At 33.2% G+C, this 20,509-nt stretch overlaps 3 protein-coding genes and 1 long non-coding RNA gene across 7 annotated transcripts; 2 read left to right on the top strand and 2 right to left on the bottom strand.

Annotated features, from left to right (window-relative positions):
- The first annotated feature begins 207 nt into the window (after positions 1-207).
- LOC105152352 (irregular chiasm C-roughest protein) lies at positions 208-9,681 on the top strand. Its single transcript, XM_011066568.2, has 6 exons — positions 208-1,531; positions 2,614-2,743; positions 5,441-5,637; positions 6,518-6,859; positions 7,288-7,773; positions 8,362-9,681. The coding sequence occupies exons 1-6, from the start codon at positions 1,153-1,155 to the stop codon at positions 8,907-8,909; spliced, it is 2,082 nt and encodes a 693-aa protein (XP_011064870.1). The 5' UTR covers positions 208-1,152; the 3' UTR covers positions 8,910-9,681.
- Positions 9,674-12,770, bottom strand: pch2 (pachytene checkpoint 2 protein). Its single transcript, XM_011066569.2, has 6 exons — positions 12,487-12,770; positions 11,837-11,993; positions 11,564-11,755; positions 11,209-11,436; positions 10,666-11,013; positions 9,674-10,142 (listed from the first exon to the last, which is right to left on the bottom strand). The coding sequence occupies exons 1-6, from the start codon at positions 12,534-12,536 to the stop codon at positions 9,870-9,872; spliced, it is 1,248 nt and encodes a 415-aa protein (XP_011064871.1). The 5' UTR covers positions 12,537-12,770; the 3' UTR covers positions 9,674-9,869.
- Positions 12,771-14,204: 1,434 nt separating this feature from the next.
- On the top strand, positions 14,205-16,561 carry LOC147909964 (uncharacterized). Of its 2 annotated transcripts, none has more exons than XR_015544794.1 (2): positions 14,205-14,495; positions 15,476-16,561. It is a non-coding gene; the product is annotated as an uncharacterized LOC147909964 (long non-coding RNA). The 2 variants fall into 2 exon arrangements; XR_015544793.1 differs by having other exon boundaries at positions 14,206-14,495; positions 15,499-16,561.
- On the bottom strand, positions 16,385-19,204 carry LOC105152354 (protein lethal(2)essential for life). 3 transcript variants are annotated; one of them, XM_087405382.1, is made up of 2 exons: positions 17,798-19,201; positions 16,385-16,473 (listed from the first exon to the last, which is right to left on the bottom strand). In XM_087405382.1, exons 1-2 carry the CDS (start codon positions 18,458-18,460, stop codon positions 16,465-16,467), a joined length of 672 nt encoding a protein of 223 aa, XP_087261508.1. In that variant the 5' UTR covers positions 18,461-19,201; the 3' UTR covers positions 16,385-16,464. The 3 variants fall into 3 exon arrangements, with proteins under 3 accessions (XP_087261508.1, XP_011064872.1, XP_087261507.1); XM_011066570.2 differs by lacking the exon at positions 16,385-16,473 and adding an exon at positions 17,115-17,270 and having other exon boundaries at positions 17,798-19,204; XM_087405381.1 differs by lacking the exon at positions 16,385-16,473 and adding an exon at positions 17,115-17,561 and having other exon boundaries at positions 17,798-19,200.
- Between the last annotated feature and the right edge of the window lie 1,305 nt (positions 19,205-20,509).

Here is a 20,509-nt window from a genome sequence, read left to right as displayed (position 1 = left end):
TTCTATATGTTTCCAAAGACTGACAATTTGTGATCTTCCAATAGCTTATACTTTATTGATGAGCAAACAATAAACACGTTATTGATAAGTGACAGCAGTTTCTCTAGAGAGACAATCGATAGAGGACATTAAATAATAACAGTCAAATTACAGAGGAAAAGGACTCGAGACGAGTGGGCGGAATAGTTTGCCGAGCCAACCAATGAGAGCGCTGTGTCGGTTTGCGTGGAGATACGACCCCTTCGAACTCGAAGGCGGCTCATTCGGTCGGTGTTTACTGCCACTGAATAGATCGTGCGCGCTTCTACGTGACTATGATCGTCAATTACTTCAGTGACAAGAACTCGTGGCTTTTTTTTAAACAAAGACGACCGAGAATCAATCATTAAGTGATGTCGAGCGATTTAGTAACAACGGCCAACAAAGTTCTCATTTATTAAAAAAAAAAATCATTTCAATTTATTAAATAGAAACGTTAAAAAGAAGTTTTATAAAAGATTCGTGTTCTTCTGTTAACATTGTTTTCGCCGTGAGTCGAGTTGGCGATAGTTCTAGTGAAAGCTCGAGATCATTTCGATCGCCCCGCGGACTTTCGCGCTGTTAGGCGCGGTAATAAAATGCAAACCTCGGGCGTGCTCGCGCCGCTTCAACGGATTTCCGAACGGGAGACTCGCGAGTGAACGTTCCGTGATTAGGAGTGATTTGCCTCGATCGATGGCGAAATCCATGGCAGAGAATGCGTTTATCTGCGAGCGCGATCTATGACTTGGCGAACGTATAGCGCGGGTGTGTGTTACGGATCTGTATTGTGAATTGTGTTTGATCTTCGACCGCGCGTGCACGTGTTTCTTCACGTGTTGCCGCTCCGATTATTTTCTGCGAAGGACAAGTCGAAGGAAGCCTCTCTGCATGAAATTCCATCTACAAAATCCCTACAAACATTCGAATAATCCCCACAAATATTCGATCTGCGTATTTTAAGATGCTCCGATTTGTAAGCCATCGGATTATCAGACTGTTCACGCGATAAATCTCCAAGCGTTCTCCAAATCAGTCAGAAGACAGCCCAAAAAGCCTTAGACGAATCTTTTCCTCGACAGTCGCTTAAGATGCTTTGATTGAGTCGATTACGAGTTTTCTGGTCCCACAAAGATGACGTTCGATCGCTCGATCTGTTTGCCGGTGTTCCTCCTCGTCATCTGCGTTTCTTGCACCTTTGTTTTTGGCGACCAACAATTTCTGGAGAAACCGCAACCCTATCAGGAAGTGTCGTCCGGTGATGACGTGAGATTACGTTGCATAGTACAGGACAAGGGTGGCCAGTGCATCTGGCAGAAAGACCGAAGACCGATAGGCATACAACCAGATAAGTACGAGTGGGCGAACAGCCGCGGCAACGGGGATTGCTCCCTTGTGATAAGACGAGCCAATTTACAGTTTGACGATGGTTTCTGGGAGTGTCAGGTTACTTCCAGCGACTTTATCCGCCAAGATGCACTTTCATCCGAACAATCGAGACTGCTCGTGAAGGGTGAGGATCCGATTTGATTCTGTCAACCTTCGACGAGACGTTACACATTTAGATATTTATATATTTTTCGTACAAGTAAATAAGGAAAAAGTAAATATATTATTTTTTTTTGATAAGTATGAGGAATTTAATGTTACATTGAAAGAAATTTGCTAATTTTAATATATATTTCTTTGAATAATATTAACTATTTACTTATAGTAAATAAATATTTACTCAATGAAAAATAATAATTAAATCAAATTAATGGTTTTTGTATCAAATAAATATATATTTACATTTAATAAACGCTTACTTAGAACTGTTTAAACAGATATTTACTAAAATTTATTATTTTTTCAATTATTCAAGTATTGTATGATTATTTACATAAAATAACTACTTATATAATTTATAGTTGCATAGCATATTTAAAGGTAAATACAAAGACAACAAATAAAATTATTATGAAAAAGTTAGCACTTCCATTGCTTACACATGCTAATGCACTTTTATATTTTGATATCGTTTATGCAATATATTGACATGTTTATTGCAATCTCAAATACAGCTTTAGCTGTATAAATATAAAGCGCTCTCAATTTATTTGTTTGGAAAAATGGTAATAAGGGTCAAAAAAGGATTAAAAAAATATAAATAGATAGAATGATTATAAAAATAAATATCATTTTCCAATGAAACTACTTTTAATTTATTTTTCGTTATAAAATGTTATAGTTATAAAATGTTTACATTAATTTGTGAGGATGCTTTATACTTATGGCCAAGGCTGTATTTCGTTGAAACGCGTGGAGTCGTTTGGAAGAATCGTTAATATTCCGCGAACATTGACCTCGAGTGATGCAAGGAAACACACAAAGCAGCCGTTATGCTCTACTTTCCTATAATTTTGCAATATCCGTTAATGGAAATTTGGTCGAGAGTGGCACAATCGGTTCCTTTTAGCTATTCCCTGTTGTAAGAGCAATAATGATAAGATCACGGTCATAGTCTATCCGTAAAAGGAAGCAGAAGGAACCAAACTCACATCTATTTCTGTCTCATTCTATCTTATCTAAAATGCACCCTAATGCGTGTTCCAGTGAAACCTAAAGAACCTCAACTGGAATACGGTGGGACCGTTTTGGGCACCACCCTAATGCTGCAGGAGGGGCAGGAAGTAATGATTTCTTGCGTTTCAAAATACGGAAACCCACCCGCCGTTATCAAGTGGTAAGCTTGACACTTTGTCCTTAAATATTCGAACAATATGTATTGCGTCGATAAAATTATGTTGATAACGTGAAAATAAAATGTACAAGGAAAAAAGAGATAATTTTTAATTGGAAAAGAATTTAAAAACTGAAAAATAGTGATAGGAATGTGCAGCAAACATTCTATATGGAATGTCTGATATCGATTTAACGCAATACAACTTAGATAAATACCTGAAGCATTTATTTTATCTCTTTCTAAATTTATCTCGATAATAAGGAAAAATTGTGATTATTTCTCACTAAGAAGTGTTCTAACATGACACCGATAAAAAGGATGATAATAAAAAAAAATCGTAGAAAAAAAAATGTTAAAAGGTTTAGTATTTATATCAGATAATTATGGATGGGCCCATTTGTCTCAGACGATCTTTTACCTGAGACAAGGCGATTAGAAATTAAATATTTTTTACTTTCGGGCAACAAATCGGATGACTATCGGAATGCTGACCGTGTCTGCTGATCTTGATGGAATGAAATCTTAGTAACGGTCTATTAAAAAAATATCAAATAATTTATTCCTTTTTATGAATAAAAAATTTATGAAAAAATTTACGAAAAAATTTCTTGAAAATAAACAGTGAAAAAAAGGATAAAAAAAACATCCTAAAAATAAATATTTTCTGTAAATGTGAACCTTTCTGTATATTTTAAACTATTCCCCTAAGGCTAATTTATTTTTCGAGATATTTGAAAATTCTGGGAGTAATTATACAAAATGTGTTTATCTTTCCCAAGAATGATGCATCAACAAAAAACTTTGTTCATAAATCTTATTTTTGGAGATATATACATTATCTGCTGGCGTTAAACATCAGGATATCAATCCTAGAGCAATTCTCAAATAGTTACTGATATGATATATAATATATCAGTATATATGATATATAATAGTAAAACTTTTTTTGACTAAACTGAAAACGCTAAGAGGTCCAAGATAAGATTCGAATTGCGTTTGATGACGCGGCGACGTCTCATCGGCAGGCTAAGTAGCGCGCTTTATGTACATTCCTATGTTACGTGCCTGCACTTGTTTTCTTACCTCTCAGAAAATACGGCTGTTTTCAAACATCACGGTGGTTCGTACACTGCCCGCTGATCCGAGAGCCGGTCTGGTGCAAGAAGCCGTGACGTTATGTTTATGCAGGGAAGGGCCACGCGGAGGGATCGTCGTTTTGGTTTACGGTCCGCTGAATTTAGCCGCGCCTTATCTACGTTCTTATGCGATGTAAAACATCTGTTCCTCAGGATGGCACGCGCTTCTTTTGGAAGCTTATGCCCTCGATCATTCCCAGCGGGAGAGAGCGAGAGGCAAGAAACCAGCGGGTGTAATTTAAGTCCTGAACGGTGGCATATGTAGCTCCTTCATAAGGGGGACCCATTGATGAATGGGTCTTTTGAGAAAAGCTAAGTTTCCGATGCGAGGGCTTGGCCGTTATCCCGTTTCATTGTGTGTAACTTCTTGAAACACATGTAAATAACGTCTTAAAGCCGTTCTAATCTCTTATAAGCCTCTCCTTTGTACGTCTCTTAAACTTTTGTGTCGGGTGGGTCCGATTGTAATTTAGCTTCTTTATTTTACTGCGTTGGAGTTACGACCTTTTACTTTTGCACATTTACGTGGAAGACATACGGCGATCGAATTGTACTTCGGGAGAACAGCTCGTAACAGTTTACGTTCCCACGCATTTATTTTAGGGTCACGGTACTAATGAAGAATTTTCGGTCCGGTGGGACTCGTCTGAAACAATATCAGCCGCGCATTCTTTTACGACCGATAATAGCCACGCGGTTTAATGATCCCTGCCCAGTTTTCTTTTTCTTCGCGTTGCGGACACGGCCATGCCGAGTATAATTATGTAGATTATAGCCATAGAAACCGAGAAACTGGCCGCAAGCGTAGCCCCGCCGGCCGCCACTGCCGCGCCTGTGAATCACACTAGAAAAGGGTACAGACCTTCTCGACGGCACTCTTCTTTTTTTATGGGAAGAAGGCCGGCCCATTTAACGGAAACTGAAGGATTTATGTGAACCACTCGCGGAAATGGTCCTGCATATGGAATCATATTGTCCTGGACTAATCGTAAGCATCCAGCTTCCGTTTACGCGTCTTTATAACATATCGAATATGGAACAAAAAAAAATGAGGATCTCCAAGTACATTGGCAAACATAGTTGAAAAAGATATTTTTTCAAATAAAAGTTTCTCATAATTTTAAAAGATAGAACGTATGTAACAGTCCTTTAAAATATTACCGATATTTTTTTTTTTAGAAGACTATTTTTTTAATCATTCTTGTATATTGAAATATTAAATCATTTAAAATATTTCATATTTTATTCTGATATATATTTTGATATAAAATATGAAATATTTCATATCTCTTTATATAATTTAATTTTATATTATTTATAGGCTCATTTCACGCTTAAAACTAATAAATTTAGGTGTCATAAATTTGGACTCTCTTTTGATTTTTTTTAACTTGGAATCAATTTTTTAAGCAAAAGTGGGAATTATTATTTGTCAAATTTCCATTGTGAGAACTATAATTATCTTTAGAACTAATCTTTAAATTATAGTCTACTGCTTAAAATTAAATGAGGTGTTAAGGTGTCTGATACTTAACAATTTGCTCACAAATTTGCCCGCCAGGTTCATAGGGAACAAGGAGGAGAAATCTTACACGCAAAGCAACGCAACGGAAGTGGATAATCTGAAAACCTGGGCAGCTCATAGTTTTCTACGGGTGCGTGGTCGAAGGGAGAATCACGGTCTGCCGATCCGATGTGTGGCCATGCATCCGACGAGCTTAACACCGATGAGCACAGAGACGCGACTGGATGTTCATTGTACGTAAAATCTGTATAGAGCTAATGGAACAACCAAAAATTATAAATATTTATCAATATTCTCAAATATCAAACGATAATCACAGAAACTTGTTCAAAAATTGTTAAACCTAATATATTTCTTTTGGAATAAAAATTAAAATTCATTTTGTCCTTGTTCTGTAACTTGACAAATTTATCTTTGCATATCGTTTTAATATATTTAAAATATTAATTTAATATATTTAAAAAAGTAGATGTTTTACGTGTGTTAGAAAGTTACTTTTTAAATAATAATAATTATTATTTATTATTACTATTATTATATATTATAGTATTATTAAACTATAGATATATGAGGAGCAGATTTTCAAAATGCGTTTTGTCCAAATTTGATTTTTTTAATTAGAAATAGCGTAATATTTGATGTTGAAAGACTTATATTATAAGCTACTTTGAGATGTTCAGAAAGCATTTTTTCATCGTTAATTTTTATGATGAAAAAACATAGACATTTCAAAATGCAATATATTTTTTAATTATAGACAAACAAAATGCATTTGTTTAACATTTTTAGTAATTGTTTAGCAATTTTGTTTCATATTCCACATCCTACTGATTGACTATTGTTATTTTATGTAAAGTGCGTAATTTTCTTGTATCCGTAGTTTCTTTATTTCTTATTTTCTGAAAATGACAAATTTTGAACAAAACGCATTTTGAAAGTTTACTCCTCATTTTTACATTATTATTTTTTAAAATACTTTTTAAAATTTTCTTTCTTTAATTTTCATTACTGTAACGAATCTAAAATGACTTGAGGACAAGCGGTTCGTTTGTGCTCCTAAGCTGGACAAAGCAAAGTCAACACGTGCATAACAGCAGTGCTTTGCGGTTTCAGATTCGCCGGAAGTGCGACTCGAAATGGGTCCGCAGCCGCTCATGGCCGCTCCGGAGGATTCGGTGAGTTTCTTGAACTTGAAGTGCCTGGCGGATGCTAATCCAGTCCCAAGCATCAAGTGGTTCAAAGACTCGGTGCCGCTCGACCGCTTATTAATCGACGCCACATTTTCGTCATCATCATCGTTAATACAAGGCAAAACGACAGAGCTGAACGACACCGTGTGGAGTGCCAAATTGCACTTCGAGCCGGTCACGAGGAGTGACGCCGGCCTATACTCATGCAAGGCGATAAACAACGTCGGTGAAAGCGCTCCCGCGAGTTACAGGCTCGATGTGCAATGTTCGTAGAATTACATTATGTACCTCGCTCCGATATACTTTACCATTTTCCTTTCCCTGCTACCTTTCCCCTTCGTAACTATTTAAAAGCAATCTACGCATCGCTTAATGCCTTTCCTCGGAATGACGAGGTTCTCTTCCTTCATAGAATTGCGTCATATATAAAATTTTTTATGTACAATAAGATTATGCATCGTGCTACTGTGAAAGTTGTAATTCTTAAATGCTTAACTCTTTTCTCCTACGTAAAAAAAATAAAAGGGAGATTTGAAATATTTATAGAAAAATTTCAACGTAGTTTCACTTTGAACTATTTTCCTTTATATAATAATTGTTTTATTTATTTATTCGATGTAAATAAGAATGTTTATTCCACTCTACTGATAGATACAAGATAAAAAACGGATGCGTATTTCTTATATTTCTTAGATGGACCGAAGGAGAAAAGCAAAGACGGAAACATCACGTCCGAGAAAGACATGGAAAATATGGCGCTGTTAGGTTCCGCCGTGGCTCCCTTTGAGTGCTCCGAGTTCGAAGCTAATCCGTCTCCTCAATACAGATGGGTGCATCTTCGCGGTAGCTTGGCGGAACCGATCGAGAATCGCGTGCAGAACAAGGGCGGTGGTCGACGCCTCCACCTCGAGAACATCATGTGGTCCGACGAGGGAGAATACCGTTGCATTGCCTTCAACACAATCAACGGTGTTAAACGAGAGAGCTCCAGTAGCACACGCTATATGCTGCGTGTGACTGGACCGCCGGAGATCCAGATCAAACCATTGCTAGGCGAGAACGTCTTAGAGTCCATTGGATGGGCAGGAGAACCCGTGCACAGACTCAAGTTCCGATTTTGCTCGCGACCGCCACCGAAACTGGTCGCTTGGCAGTGGGGCAGTTCTCATCTTCGAGCCGGTATAGAAAAACGTCATTTTAATGTTCCATCACGTGATTTTGCTCAACCACAGTTCAAAACAGTCTCAGTTCAATTCTTATTTATACCGAATTCAATCATTTGTACTACACTAGATCAGTGCATATTAAAAGCTGTTTGATATGAAATTAGCAAAGTTAAATGTAAAAGTATATATTTTGAACGATTAATTATCTGCTAATGATATTGTTACGTTAACAAAATATATGTGTATCATTACATTATCAAAATTGATTATATTGTATCACTGCATTGAAATATTTTATATAAAGCAGCTTTTAATATGCACTAATCTAGTATAGTGCGAGTGATCGAATTCATCATTAAATAAGTCTTTTCGCAAAACAGACTATTCTTCGCAAAACAGACTAAATACTGAATTAATACTAACAATTATAGAAATTATGCAGTTCTATTCATACTTTTAGAAAATAGCATTCCAATAATAATCAGGCTAGATAAATTTAAATTATACAGTTCAACTGCACGAGAATTTAATTTTGATGATCGAGTCACTAATAAATCATGTTTACGTTACTTTTTTATTTAATCCTTCAAATTTTCAACAGGAGAAAGCATTAATCCAAAGTACGATGCTCTACCGTTGGAACCCATCACCGAGAATCAAATGCTAACCAACTGTTATTGGGCCAAGCTGGAAATCAAGGATTTGCGAAAGGAGGATGCTCGGATGTACATTTTATTAGTGGAGAGCGAGAAGGGTCACGACTCAACGAACATCAAATTGATAGTGAGAGACCCCACGGAGACGCGCGTAATAGCCGCAGCTGTGACGGTCGGCCTGTTATTCCTGTTACTGCTGATCTCCATCAGCGTGTACTCGCTACTGAGGATGCGACGCAGACGGTACCGGCAAAAGGTGGAGGAGGACGGCAGCATCGCGGCAGATGCACTTTATAGTAACGGTGCATCGATGGATCAACAAAAGTCCATCAATTCGTCCCACGTAAAGACCTTCGCAAGAAAGTCTAGCTTGGATGGCAGCCAGGGCGTGTATGATTACAGTCGCATCGCGAAGCAGACGCGTGCCATGAGCCCGGAAGCGCTGAAGGTCAGAAGAGCGCCGGCAGTCTTACAACCGCCCACCATCGTATAAAATATACGGATCTCCATCTCTTTCATTGATACCGAGTCCCCTCTCCTCATCGAATCCTATTCCTTCCACAACAACAATAAAATCTACCTTTTGTTGTGTATTCACATATCCCTTTCCATCACACATCAATCTCTCATCCCTTTATTTTCTTCTTAGAACATTTTTTTCTTAGATATTTTTACTATTTACTATAGAGTGTATGTGTAAAAAATCAGGTATTTTTTAATTATTTTAATGATGTGGTATACAATGTGTATATTTGTATCGAATGTTATAGTCTGATATTTATATCGAGAACACAAGTGTCCTCGCGAGATTATTGACTGTTGTTGCGTATCTTTGTAACGTTAAGCAATTAATTTTTTCTTAAATTTATTTATTATATACTGTTCATTGTATTTTACCATAGTAAGTAAGACTACAATGACAATCTGCCCATCAAAATGTAGGCACGTCGTGATAAATATTGTATGAAGAACTCGCATACCGGTGCAAAGTATAGTCCGCGTCATCGGAGCGGAACGAAGCGTAACTTTAATAGCGGTCGCATCTCAGCGATTTTAATAGCGGTTGCGCGACGAGGCGGGATTAGTGCAAAACTGGACCTCACGGAAACTGTTATGTACAGTTCCCGATTTTGATATTTCGATCAACATGTATTTTAATGTGGAAGAAATTTTATGACTGAAACGAGCCCCTTGTTTCGAGAATAATGCAAAATATTATTTCAACTTTATATGTGTTCGAAATAAATGATTCAAGTAGAGAATAAGTATTTTTGCGGCAATCATCATTCATTATACAAAAATAAATTAGACAAAACGTATTATTAAATAGTATTAAATATATATATATATATATACATACATATATATATATATATATATATATGCATATATAAAATATAGAATATATAATAAAATAGTATTACAGTAAATAGAAAAGGGACAATCTTTCTACTTATTGTTGCTGCATATCGCCTTCTTGTTGATCCTGTTTCAAAACAGCTGTATGCATGGCTTTCAGAAATTTGGATAGTACAGTTTTGTTCGTAGATGTATAAAGAGCATGCGCCAAAAATGGTATTTTTCTTAAAGTACGACCAGTTAAGCCTTCGCTCTCACGGCTAATTTCCAATAGTTTCAAACTATTCTTAGTGCCTGCATGTTCTGTGTAACCAAGTATCTTTAACTGCGATATGGCAAATATCTCTTCATTTTCCAAGATTCCAGTCTGGAACATGTTTATTAAAATAATATATATAGCAATATTAACTAAGGAATCTCCTTAATACTTAAGTAAATATTTTAATATGTCTCATATAAAAAATTATTGATAAATGAAATCTGAAATCTAAAATATGTATTATTAATTCTGTTATCAGTGGCAGATTTATACATTTTTGCACTCTAGGCTCTACTTCTTGACTCCTTTCAAGACACTTGGCGTCCCTTTCAGACAAATGAACAATAAAAAAAAGTTGGCTATCGAAAAATATCACTAAAATATCAAGATTTGATTTTTATACGCCAATATATTACTTCAAGGTACTAAATTGACGATTATTGCCACGACTGACAATCCTACACAAATAAAATTTATTTTAATTTTGATACTTAGAAGGATGGCGGTCCTAAGCCTGAGCCTCGTAGGCCTCTGTCTAAATCCGCTACTGGTCATTATAGTTAGTATATTATTGTTATTTATATATTATTGTATTGTATTTCGCAGAATTAAGAACACATTAATTCCTTACCCTCATTAATTCCTTTAAGCATGAATGATAAATATTATAAATAGCGATTTCAGATGGATATCCAAGATACTGTTTTATGTCCGCTCGATCTATAAACGCAAGATCTATAGCTTCTGTCATATTACTTGTCGTCAAAATTAAAACGTTCGGATATCGTTTGATTTGATCCAACTGTGTGAGTAATGCGTTCACAACACGTATGGAGTCAGATGGTTCAGTCCCGTTGCTACATAATTTACGTGCATGCGCTAAGGATTCTACCTCATCAATCAGAATACATATCAGTGCTCTTTCATCTTGGACCAAATTTTTTATTTCGTCGAACAACTTCATAACAAGTTTTCCACTCTGTGCACAACAAAACATAAAATAGTATCGAATTTTTATATCAATGATATAATATATGAATTTTCTTATTTCTCTAATTGTGAACGCTATTAATATGTATATAAACTGAATTCTCTTGAATTTATTTCTACCCCAAATTTTAATCCTACATTTCTCTTCTAAAGTCAGATAAGAATAAGTAATAAAAATACATACCTCTGAAAACCATTTTGAAAATAAGCTGTGACTATTAATCTCTATAAATTTTCCATGAGTAAAGCGATTTCCCATGCGAATGACAGCTTTTTGTGCGAGAGCTTTGCACATACTGGTTTTGCCTGTACCTGGAGGACCATGTAACAATATCACTTTATTCCAGCTTATAATGTTAGAATTAACAGCGTGATCCGAAAATAACATTGTAGTCTCCACAAAACGTAATAACTAAAAAAAAATGGAAATAAAATATTAAAGAACCGTGTAATACAAGATTGTATAAAATATATTGCAAGTACCTGCAATGATACGTACAAAAGAATCATTTTATAAATTATCTACTAAATTTACTAACATTATTCTTTATGTCACAATCGTAATACAGATTTTCCCACATGTAGTGAAATTCCTGTGCAGGTAAGAGCCAGTGAGATGCAACTGGCAATTCATCAGAATCACATTGCATTGTTTCTATGGCAGCATCTTCCTGTGTCAATCTATAGATGTAATACTTCATTGTTGCTCCTTTAATTTTAACCTTTCCTCTCTAAAATAAATATAAGCATGTATCTTTACAATGTAAATGCAAAATCCTTCTGCGATAAATTAATATGAAAATTGATAATACCTCCATAAAGTTAGATGAGCATATTATAGATTCAACATGATCTCTAATAACTGTATTGTTAGAATCTTTACCAAACACAACGACATCGAGAGAAATCTCATGTAACAATTGTAATTCTGCATTTACTGCTTGTTCAATTATGGTTTTCGACAAAATACTGAAATAAGACAAAAGCAAATCACTTAATTTTTATTCACACATAATTAGAGTAAAAAAATCTCCGCAGACATAAATCTCTTGAAATTAATCTCAGATGCAATTGAGTACAGATTTAAGTATTACTGAATTGTTTATAAATAAATTAATAAATAACTTTAATTATGTCAATATTATATATTATTCCAATAAAATTATTTCAATAGCTTGTGTACGAAATTCATTTAGTCTTTATTTTAAAGTGCAACTTATATTTCTCTCAGTTTTCATAAAAATTATTTGATAAATAAGCAATATAATGAAGTTTATGACAATGTCATTTAATATTTATAAATTACATATCATTTTGAAGAAAAGGATTGACTAATCCTTCTAATCTCTTTTAAGGTTAACATAAATAATAATAATAAATTAGACAGATCTAACTGAAAATCAAACAACACATTCATAATCTTCATGAACACAGAATATCAATAAACAATGAAGTAAACAACCTGTTAGCACGTTGACACACTTCTACGTATAACACGTTGTCCTCATCCATCTCTACGAATGTTAATATGAATCTGACAGCGTAGGACAATTTATAACTTATATGAAACAAGAACCAAAGTAACCACTGTTATCACATGACACATGAGATTTCGATCACGTGCTTTTTTCTATTGAGAAACGCGTTCTGCTTTCTAGTTTCTCGGCCCTTTGTGTCGATTTTGCTTTGTTCCTGCTCGTGCCGGATTGCTTGGATTCAAAATTCGAAGTCGTTGAGCCATAAAGTGAAGAAACCTAGAAGTCGACAAAACAGAAATGTCCAGTAGATTCTAAAGTGTTCTAGAGTGCGCAATCATCGAGATGCCTTATCTGTTGCAGGTAATTCCGAGAGTTGCTAGAAAAGTCCCGTTGCTTTCTAGATTGTTCCAGAATTGCCAGATCATTCTTATAATAGGCTTTATTAATTTCATACTTTGTAGAGTTCGTAATCGATTCCAGTCGATTCCTGAGTCTCGAAAGATCATGAAAAATCTCGGCTAGAACGAGCTGTATAAATACGAATAAATAATTCTTTGTATAAATATGAATGTATTTTATATACATACGTTTCTTTTCAAGAATAGGGACCTTGATCTGTTTTTTTAGCTGAACTAGTATACACATTTGAAACTTAAAATAAGGTAGGTACATATTTAATATTTAGCGAAAGTGAGAAAAATCGAAAGTTTTAGTAACATGCAGTTTAGCTAATCTAGTACTGCAATAAAAAATCCCACAGCACAGAAGATTGCTGCAATGCTGCAATATTACAGATTGCAATGTAACATTGCAAACATTTACAGAAATGTAAATTAACAAAATACATTATTTACAGAAATGTAAATTAACAATATGCCTGCAAAAATGTCAGTAATATGCTTGTAATATTCCACAAACATTGTAAAACTATAATTCTTTAATTGTTACAATAATAATAATATAAAAATGTGAGTTTTTACAATATTTATATCGTACAGTCTTTTAGTTTAACAGCTGTTTTTATGATATAATAATTAATTTATAATTTATTTTATATTTAAATAAAAAATTTATTAATCTATTATTTGACGACCATTTCATTAGCTAAGTTTTATATTTATTTTAAATATGAAATCAAAAGAATGTACAATATCGAGTTTGGATACAATCAATGCATCATTATCAGATAAGATGATAAGCAATTAAACTGCTGAAAATGATTTATTGAAATATTGTTGTACATTACAATATTGCTGGAACTTTGTTGCAATATAACAAAAAACGAATTTTGCAACAATGATTCAGCAACGTTTCGCAACATCATGCAATATTGCAATGTTTCAGTAAAACCATTCTGCAATCTTTCTATGTCGTATAGGATAAATCTTTCGCTAGAATAGATTTTGGAGCCGGGTTGCACATTTGAAGATTGAAAGATTGCAGTTTGACCAATCAGAACAAAAGGAGCCAAAATTTCTTTGTCCTCATTGGTGAAATTTCAATCTTTAATCTTCAATCTCAATCTTCAATGCATAGTTTAATTCCTAAAGGATTGCGCACAATGAAAGAAATAGGGAACAGAGAGAATAAGAATTTCAACCTATCAAAAATCATGTATTGTAGAATACACAGTTTTTGATAGGTTGAAATTCTTGTTCTCTGTTCCCTGTTCTCTATTCCTTTCATTGTGCGCAGGCTCTAAATGCTATGAAACAAAAAGGAGTAGGGATGAGGTAGGCAAAATTGGTCGAAAAGTACAATTTGGCTCCAGGTCTGTATTAGAACATTTAGATCATATGAAATACTTCGCTCGCGCTCATCTTGAAAGTTTGAAAAATCGAAAGTTCTCGACGCTCGACGCATGCGCTGCTGTATTCACGCTGTACACACGTGTATATATTACGCACCGGGTACACAACACATGAGATCTGTACATGTACACTATCGGAGTAAACATCAGCAAAGTAAATAGTTGATATCACATATCAGTAGGGTAAGTTAATGTTTTTTTTTAACTAAATTAAGTTAAAGTTAATGGCTTATAAAATTAATATATTATAAGATTAAGTTAAAAATTGAAGGAATAAAGAATTAACTTAATAAAGTTAAAATTAATTAAATTAAGATTGAATTAACTTTATACAACAATTCTTCATCTAATAGCGTTTTCTCTTGGGATACTACATCAGTGTTGCACTACAAGTGTACATACATTATGGTGTATACTACTTCATGTTATCGTGTTTAATTCTACTGCCGATTGACTTCCATTTTCAAATTTGTCACACTCGCTCTACACTGTCTCTTTGAGATCATGTAACAAAATCCCACTTCGTGCATAAAATTTACACTACACTATAATCAGGGAAACACGTTACACTGAATGAGTTTGCCTATCACCAGCTAAGAAAACACTACAATGTCTGAGTGTTACACTGGTAGGCGATATTGCAGCCAAGAGAAAACGCTATAAGGCTCATTTTATACTTATGTTGCTAAAATATAACATTTATGATACTTAAAATTATTATAATATTATGATTCAAATGAATAATATTGTGATTCAAATATAAGTGAGAATTGACAAAACCTAGCGAGTCAATATAAACAGCGTATGGTGTGACTCTTATTATAGTCTCTTGTTATAAAATTATTGAACTTTTTCTAAACTAACTTTTCTAAACTACTAACTTCTTTAATGTTTAAAACTTTAAAAGAAAAAAAATATTAGCATTAAGAGAGGTAGAAAAATTTTTAATTTAAAAAAAGGTAATAAAGTTTAAAAGTAACTAAATTAAGTTAAAAATTAATGTATTTAAAATTAACTAATTAAGTTAAAAATTATGAACTTTTTAACTGTTTTTTTTTAACTGTTAATGTTTTAATTATACTAGTTACCAACCCTGCAAATCAGTATATTAATATAGAGAGCAGTAACAAACGACTTAATTCGCAAAATATTCGTAATTTTAGGAATTGAATCATTATCTATTTAGAGCGTGTCGCAAATTACTGTTAGCGAGAGAAATCCTGTAAAATGTCCCAGCCGTCCCAGCCAATATTCGAAGAAAACAACCACGCAATACGCCGCGTTCTTCTGGACCAAGGCCTCTCCCCAGAAGTGGAACTTCAGCGACCGAAACATCAGTTGTTTTCAGTTGTCACCAATTGCTTGGTATCGCAACAGAGGCGCAACTTGGCCAACCTCAAGGACATGTTCACCAAGCTGGCGAGCCAACAGGAAGAGTCCACCACACATTTATCGACGAAATTTGCAGACAATCTCGTCGTCACGACTAAGCATGAAGATAAGTAAGATGGTATAAATAGGGAATTTTTGTAATAATATGGATTCAGATACGGTAAACGCTAAAGTCATTCTTTTCTTAATTAGTTGTTAAGACCCAGTAGCTTGGAAGGGATGATATGGTGTGTGCAGTTGGACAGTGTCCCTGTCTAAATCTCTGCTCTTTCCATCTATGGACTGTTCATAATAGGAAAGGCTATCTTTTCTTGTTTGACACACTTTATAATGCATCTTAGATTCTCTTTCTATAGAAAGAGAAAACATATACATGCCTAGTTTTAAACTCATTTTTCACTGAGAAAGAAGATAGCATGACCTTATCTGAATAAATGATATTGCAAAAACTCCCTATTATATGAAGCATAATGGCGATAGTATTGTATATTGGAAACGACCAATCAAATTTGTACTCAAATCTACTTTCTTGCTATGTACTATCATAACGCTAGCATACTGGAACAGTCAATTAAAATTGTACCCAAATTTATTCTTCTACTGCGTATCCATGAGAATGCTTCACATTTTTGTCATGGGGAAAACAGTCCAAGAAGGCCGAGTATCCCGCCAATTTCGGAATTATATATTCAAATAAAGCTATTTACTAGTTAGATAAAAAATTACGAAGTTCTTCAGAGATGTCAAAGAATTACAAATTCTATTTTATCTGAAATATCGAAAATTATTGTAAAATTAATGTACTCTAAGACTGATTATTTACTAAATATAAATTTTTTTAAGTTTACAATTAAAAATTTACTAATTTCCTTATTTTTTTACATGTTAATATAGTCACTTCTATCATTATATGTTTATTTTAGTAGTTCCAATATATTATTTGAAAAAAAACGCGTTATTCTGTTTCAACACCATAAATTAAACAAATTTAATAAATTTTATTATCCGAATAATTTTTTGTTTTCAAATAATATATGCAATACTCCTTTTCTTGGAATAATTTTCTTTGAATGGAAAAACATAAATAAAATTATTTATTCTAAAATATATTAATATTTTTTTTATATATTTACTGTTGCCTATGTATCATAAACATATGTGTTGAAGAATAATCAAGGACTTTTCGAAATGTGTATCAGCAGAAATATTTAGATAACGTACATTCAAACATAATTATGTTCCTTGGCAGTAAATTCTGCAGATAAGAATATTGATAATGAATATTATTTTCGGTAATATTGATACATTAATTGTCAAAGTTAAAGAAAGGATCGGATATTATTTGTAATCAAATGGTCAAATTAAAAGCAAAATTTGCGAATTATTTCAGAGAAAAGAATAAATGGACAGTTCTTCGTTTAGATATTATTTATTTATTATATTGTAGAAAATGTAGAAAATTAATTTATAATATAAAATTTATAAAAATTTTTCGTGGTATATGTGTCATTAAAAAAAAACACGAAAATTTCAAGCGCATCTTGTTTCGCCATAATTCCTAGAATTCTAAAAATGCGATTTATTATTTTTTAGTCTAGTTTTCCTTAAAACGCTTTATTCTATGGATTTTTTATCTTTTAAAATAAATTAATTATGAAAAAAATATTACAAAATGATAATAACATATATACGTAAAATTTTAATTCTTGCAAAATATTACATTTATGTTAATAGTCTCCATTATGTCTATATTATATATACGCGTACATTTTTATTTAAATAAAAAAATACAATTTCTATTATATTCAAACATAATTATGTTCAATTCGAATAACACAAATATTACGATGAACATAACTGAAATAAAAGAAATAATATAATGTTGAATTAATGCTTTGTAATGTAAAATTTTATTTTATTATCAATTTATGTATCAGACAAAAAAAGAAAAAGAATCCATAATTTAATCTATCGTTTCTTAGATTTTAATTTTGCCTCGTGTGCCTAAGTTGTTATCATTTATTTTTCAATAATTTCATTTTCATCAAGCTTTTTTCGTCAGCTTTCTCAACGCTAACCTGTCCGATACCAACCTGTCCCACGCGGTCAGCCTGTCCCATACCAGCAGAACTCGCGTCCACTTCAGCTTGTCTTGCGCCAGCAAATCCATCTTGTCTAGCATCAATTTGTTCCGTGCCAATTTGTCCCGGACGAACCTGTCCCGTATTATTAGAAGAAACCGATTGTCTGCTCTGCTCGATCTGGATCACCTTTTGATCTGTCTTCAACGGTACTGTGATCGTCAAGATGCCATCACTCGATGTCGAAGATGTTATATGCTCGATGTTGGTGCTACTAGGTAATAGATATCGTATCACGAACTGCTGAGATCCAACGTTGGACTTGTTTTGTTTTTCGTGTATGCCCTTGATAATCACCCAATTGTCTACCACTTTGACGGTGATCTCCTCCGGATTATACTGCTGTACGTTTACGGTGATTTTGAAGCCATCACTGTCGATACTCGTAGTACTGATGACAGGTTTGTTACGATTTAAGTTCCTCCATGAGATATAAGGATTGAAATTCAAAACCTCGCGACCATGAAAATTGATCGAAGAACGATCACGGAAGCGAGAGAGTAATCGCGATCGAGCAAGGTTTCTACCGAGAGTTCCAGCGGAGAGGTCTATCACATTGGTAGGAATATCCAATCCCAAATGAAGATTTGAGAATAACAATGGCAAGAGATACATAATGTCGTAAGATTCTCTTTTTATTTACTAATAAATTAGTTTGACGAAGAAATCAATGAACGAAGGTATATACCGGCTGATCTATCTGCGTACGATGCGATGCTTCGTGTATTTTGTAATGAGGACGACTGTCGTCGCGACCGTTATATATATAGACAGCTTTTTATCTTGGTGGGGAAGCACGTCTGTAAATATTGTAAGACTTCAAAAATTACTGCGAATGGAAGTTACATTTAGTTAAAATAAATCCTCCACGAGTTTGTTTAATCCTTCCCAATTAATAATTGTCGATGAAAAATATAATTGCCCTTTTCTGCTACTTTTCGATAGCTATTCAAACTTCAACTATTCAAATTTTACATCAATTATTTTCTTGTACATTTCGGAAAACTTCCAGGTTATTTATATATCATATAATATAAAGGTTAATATTTTATTAATCTATGTATCAAAGATTTTCTGTATACTAAAAAAATTAAAACTGAAAAAGGAAAGTTGGTGTCTATTAACAAAAAATATTTGAATGACTAAAATTAATTAATTACTATACGTCAGTGATTTCCGAATGAATAACTCACATTTGATGGTGTTAAGTAAATCAATATTAATTTCACACACGTGAAATTCACTCATATTTGGCGCTAGTAAATCAAGATGACGTGGAAAGTCAATATGATGACTAAATGAGGAAAATTATTACAGAAATTATACAAAATCATTCGTTTAGCAATATTATTGAATTATAATATTTTTTTAAATGTATCATCATATATATTAGGTGTTGGAATTAATTCGTAGCGTTTTTTAATGAAAGAATGTTATTTATTTCACATGAGCATTAAAAAATACATTAATGAAAGTACTTCCCATCACTTGTAAAACGCTACGAATTAATTCCAACACCTAATAGAAAAATGGAAAAAATGAAAAAAAATGTTTTGGTAAAAAAATTCTATTATCGAATACACATTAATGCTTGTGAATTACGGATGAAACTCCGTACCACAATTCATGAAAAATTCTAGGTATCAAATCGTTGTAAATGATCAATCGCAATGTGGTCAAATGGGACACTTTCGCAAATTATATGAGTCTTGAACAATATTTTTTACAGTATTTATTAACTACTAATTGATCTTTTACTTATGTACTCAAAAAAATATCAAATATAAAATATCAAGTTCAATCTGCGGAAATGCTATAATAATTTGAAATGTGGTGTAAAAAATCAAGTGATCGTTTATATAAAAAAAAGATAAAATTGCTTCCAGATTAAAACAACATCGTTATGTGTAACTTGTAATCTAATGCCATATGTGCGACTGACACGTCAAGTGTTGATGAGATATCAAACTTATAAAAGGTGCGTTTTCAGCGAAGTTGGCGAACAGTCTGTAAACAGATCGCGAATTATTTTATTTCTGATCGAACATTTATTCGTGTAGTTGCAAACGGTTAATCAGTAATTCGTGATTGATAATTTTTTGATCGGTTGCTGTTTGTGAATAGTTCTTTACAAGTTCTAAAAAAAATGGTAAAATCACGAAGAAATAGAAATGGATATAATCGATTATTCAAATAATTAATTAATTATTTTTTAATCTTGAGGATCGACAGGAGTCACAAATAGGATCTTGATTGTAAGAAAATGCAATTGATTTATAATCGTGTCTATTTAATGTAATAGGTTTTTAAAATAATCAATTATATAATCCTACAAGAAAAACGATTATTTAAAAATCTAAAACTGCATGTGCAACCACAGCATGTTTAATTTTCGTAAATATTCGAGAACGAATCACGAACTTCTTGCACCATTTAACAGTATTTGCAAGCAATTCGTCAATATAGTTGGCGAATTGTTTTCCGATGATCATACATTTTAAAGATTAATAATTTTTCTCATTTTTTAACTTTAAGCCATTTGAAACACTTAAAATATTTTTATATTCTGTACTTCTATGTATATAAGTTTTTGATCAAGTAGTTAAATTTTTTTACAGAAATCTAATATTAGCCAACTTATTACTGAAAGATAGTAATTAATTT

Source organism: Acromyrmex echinatior, chromosome 4 (assembly GCF_024713525.1).
Source record: "Acromyrmex echinatior isolate Ae372 chromosome 4, ASM2471352v2, whole genome shotgun sequence".
Classification (NCBI taxonomy): Eukaryota; Metazoa; Arthropoda; class Insecta; order Hymenoptera; family Formicidae; genus Acromyrmex; species Acromyrmex echinatior.
The sequence above is the reverse complement of the archived record's forward strand: the minus strand, read 5'-3'. Positions and strand labels throughout refer to the sequence as shown.

Bases quoted from the DNA above. Each gene is read 5' to 3' on its own strand.
- LOC105152352 (XM_011066568.2), top strand. From the start codon at position 1,153: ATGACGTTCGATCGCTCGATCTGTTTGCCGGTGTTCCTCCTCGTCATC. The intron at 5,638-6,517 runs GTACGTAAAATC...TTGCGGTTTCAG, and splicing joins GACGCGACTGGATGTTCATT to ATTCGCCGGAAGTGCGACTC. The intron at 7,774-8,361 runs GTATAGAAAAAC...AATTTTCAACAG, and splicing joins CAGTTCTCATCTTCGAGCCG to GAGAAAGCATTAATCCAAAG.
- pch2 (XM_011066569.2), bottom strand. From the start codon at position 12,536: ATGGATGAGGACAACGTGTTATACGTAGAAGTGTGTCAACGTGCTAAC. The intron at 11,994-12,486 runs GTTGTTTACTTC...GTCTTATTTCAG, and splicing joins GTGTGTCAACGTGCTAACAG to TATTTTGTCGAAAACCATAA. The intron at 11,756-11,836 runs GTATTATCAATT...TATTTATTTTAG, and splicing joins GCTCATCTAACTTTATGGAG to AGAGGAAAGGTTAAAATTAA.
- LOC105152354 (XM_011066570.2), bottom strand. From the start codon at position 18,460: ATGTATCTCTTGCCATTGTTATTCTCAAATCTTCATTTGGGATTGGAT. The intron at 17,271-17,797 runs GTTGGTATCGGA...TCGCATTTTTAG, and splicing joins AGGCTGACCGCGTGGGACAG to AATTCTAGGAATTATGGCGA.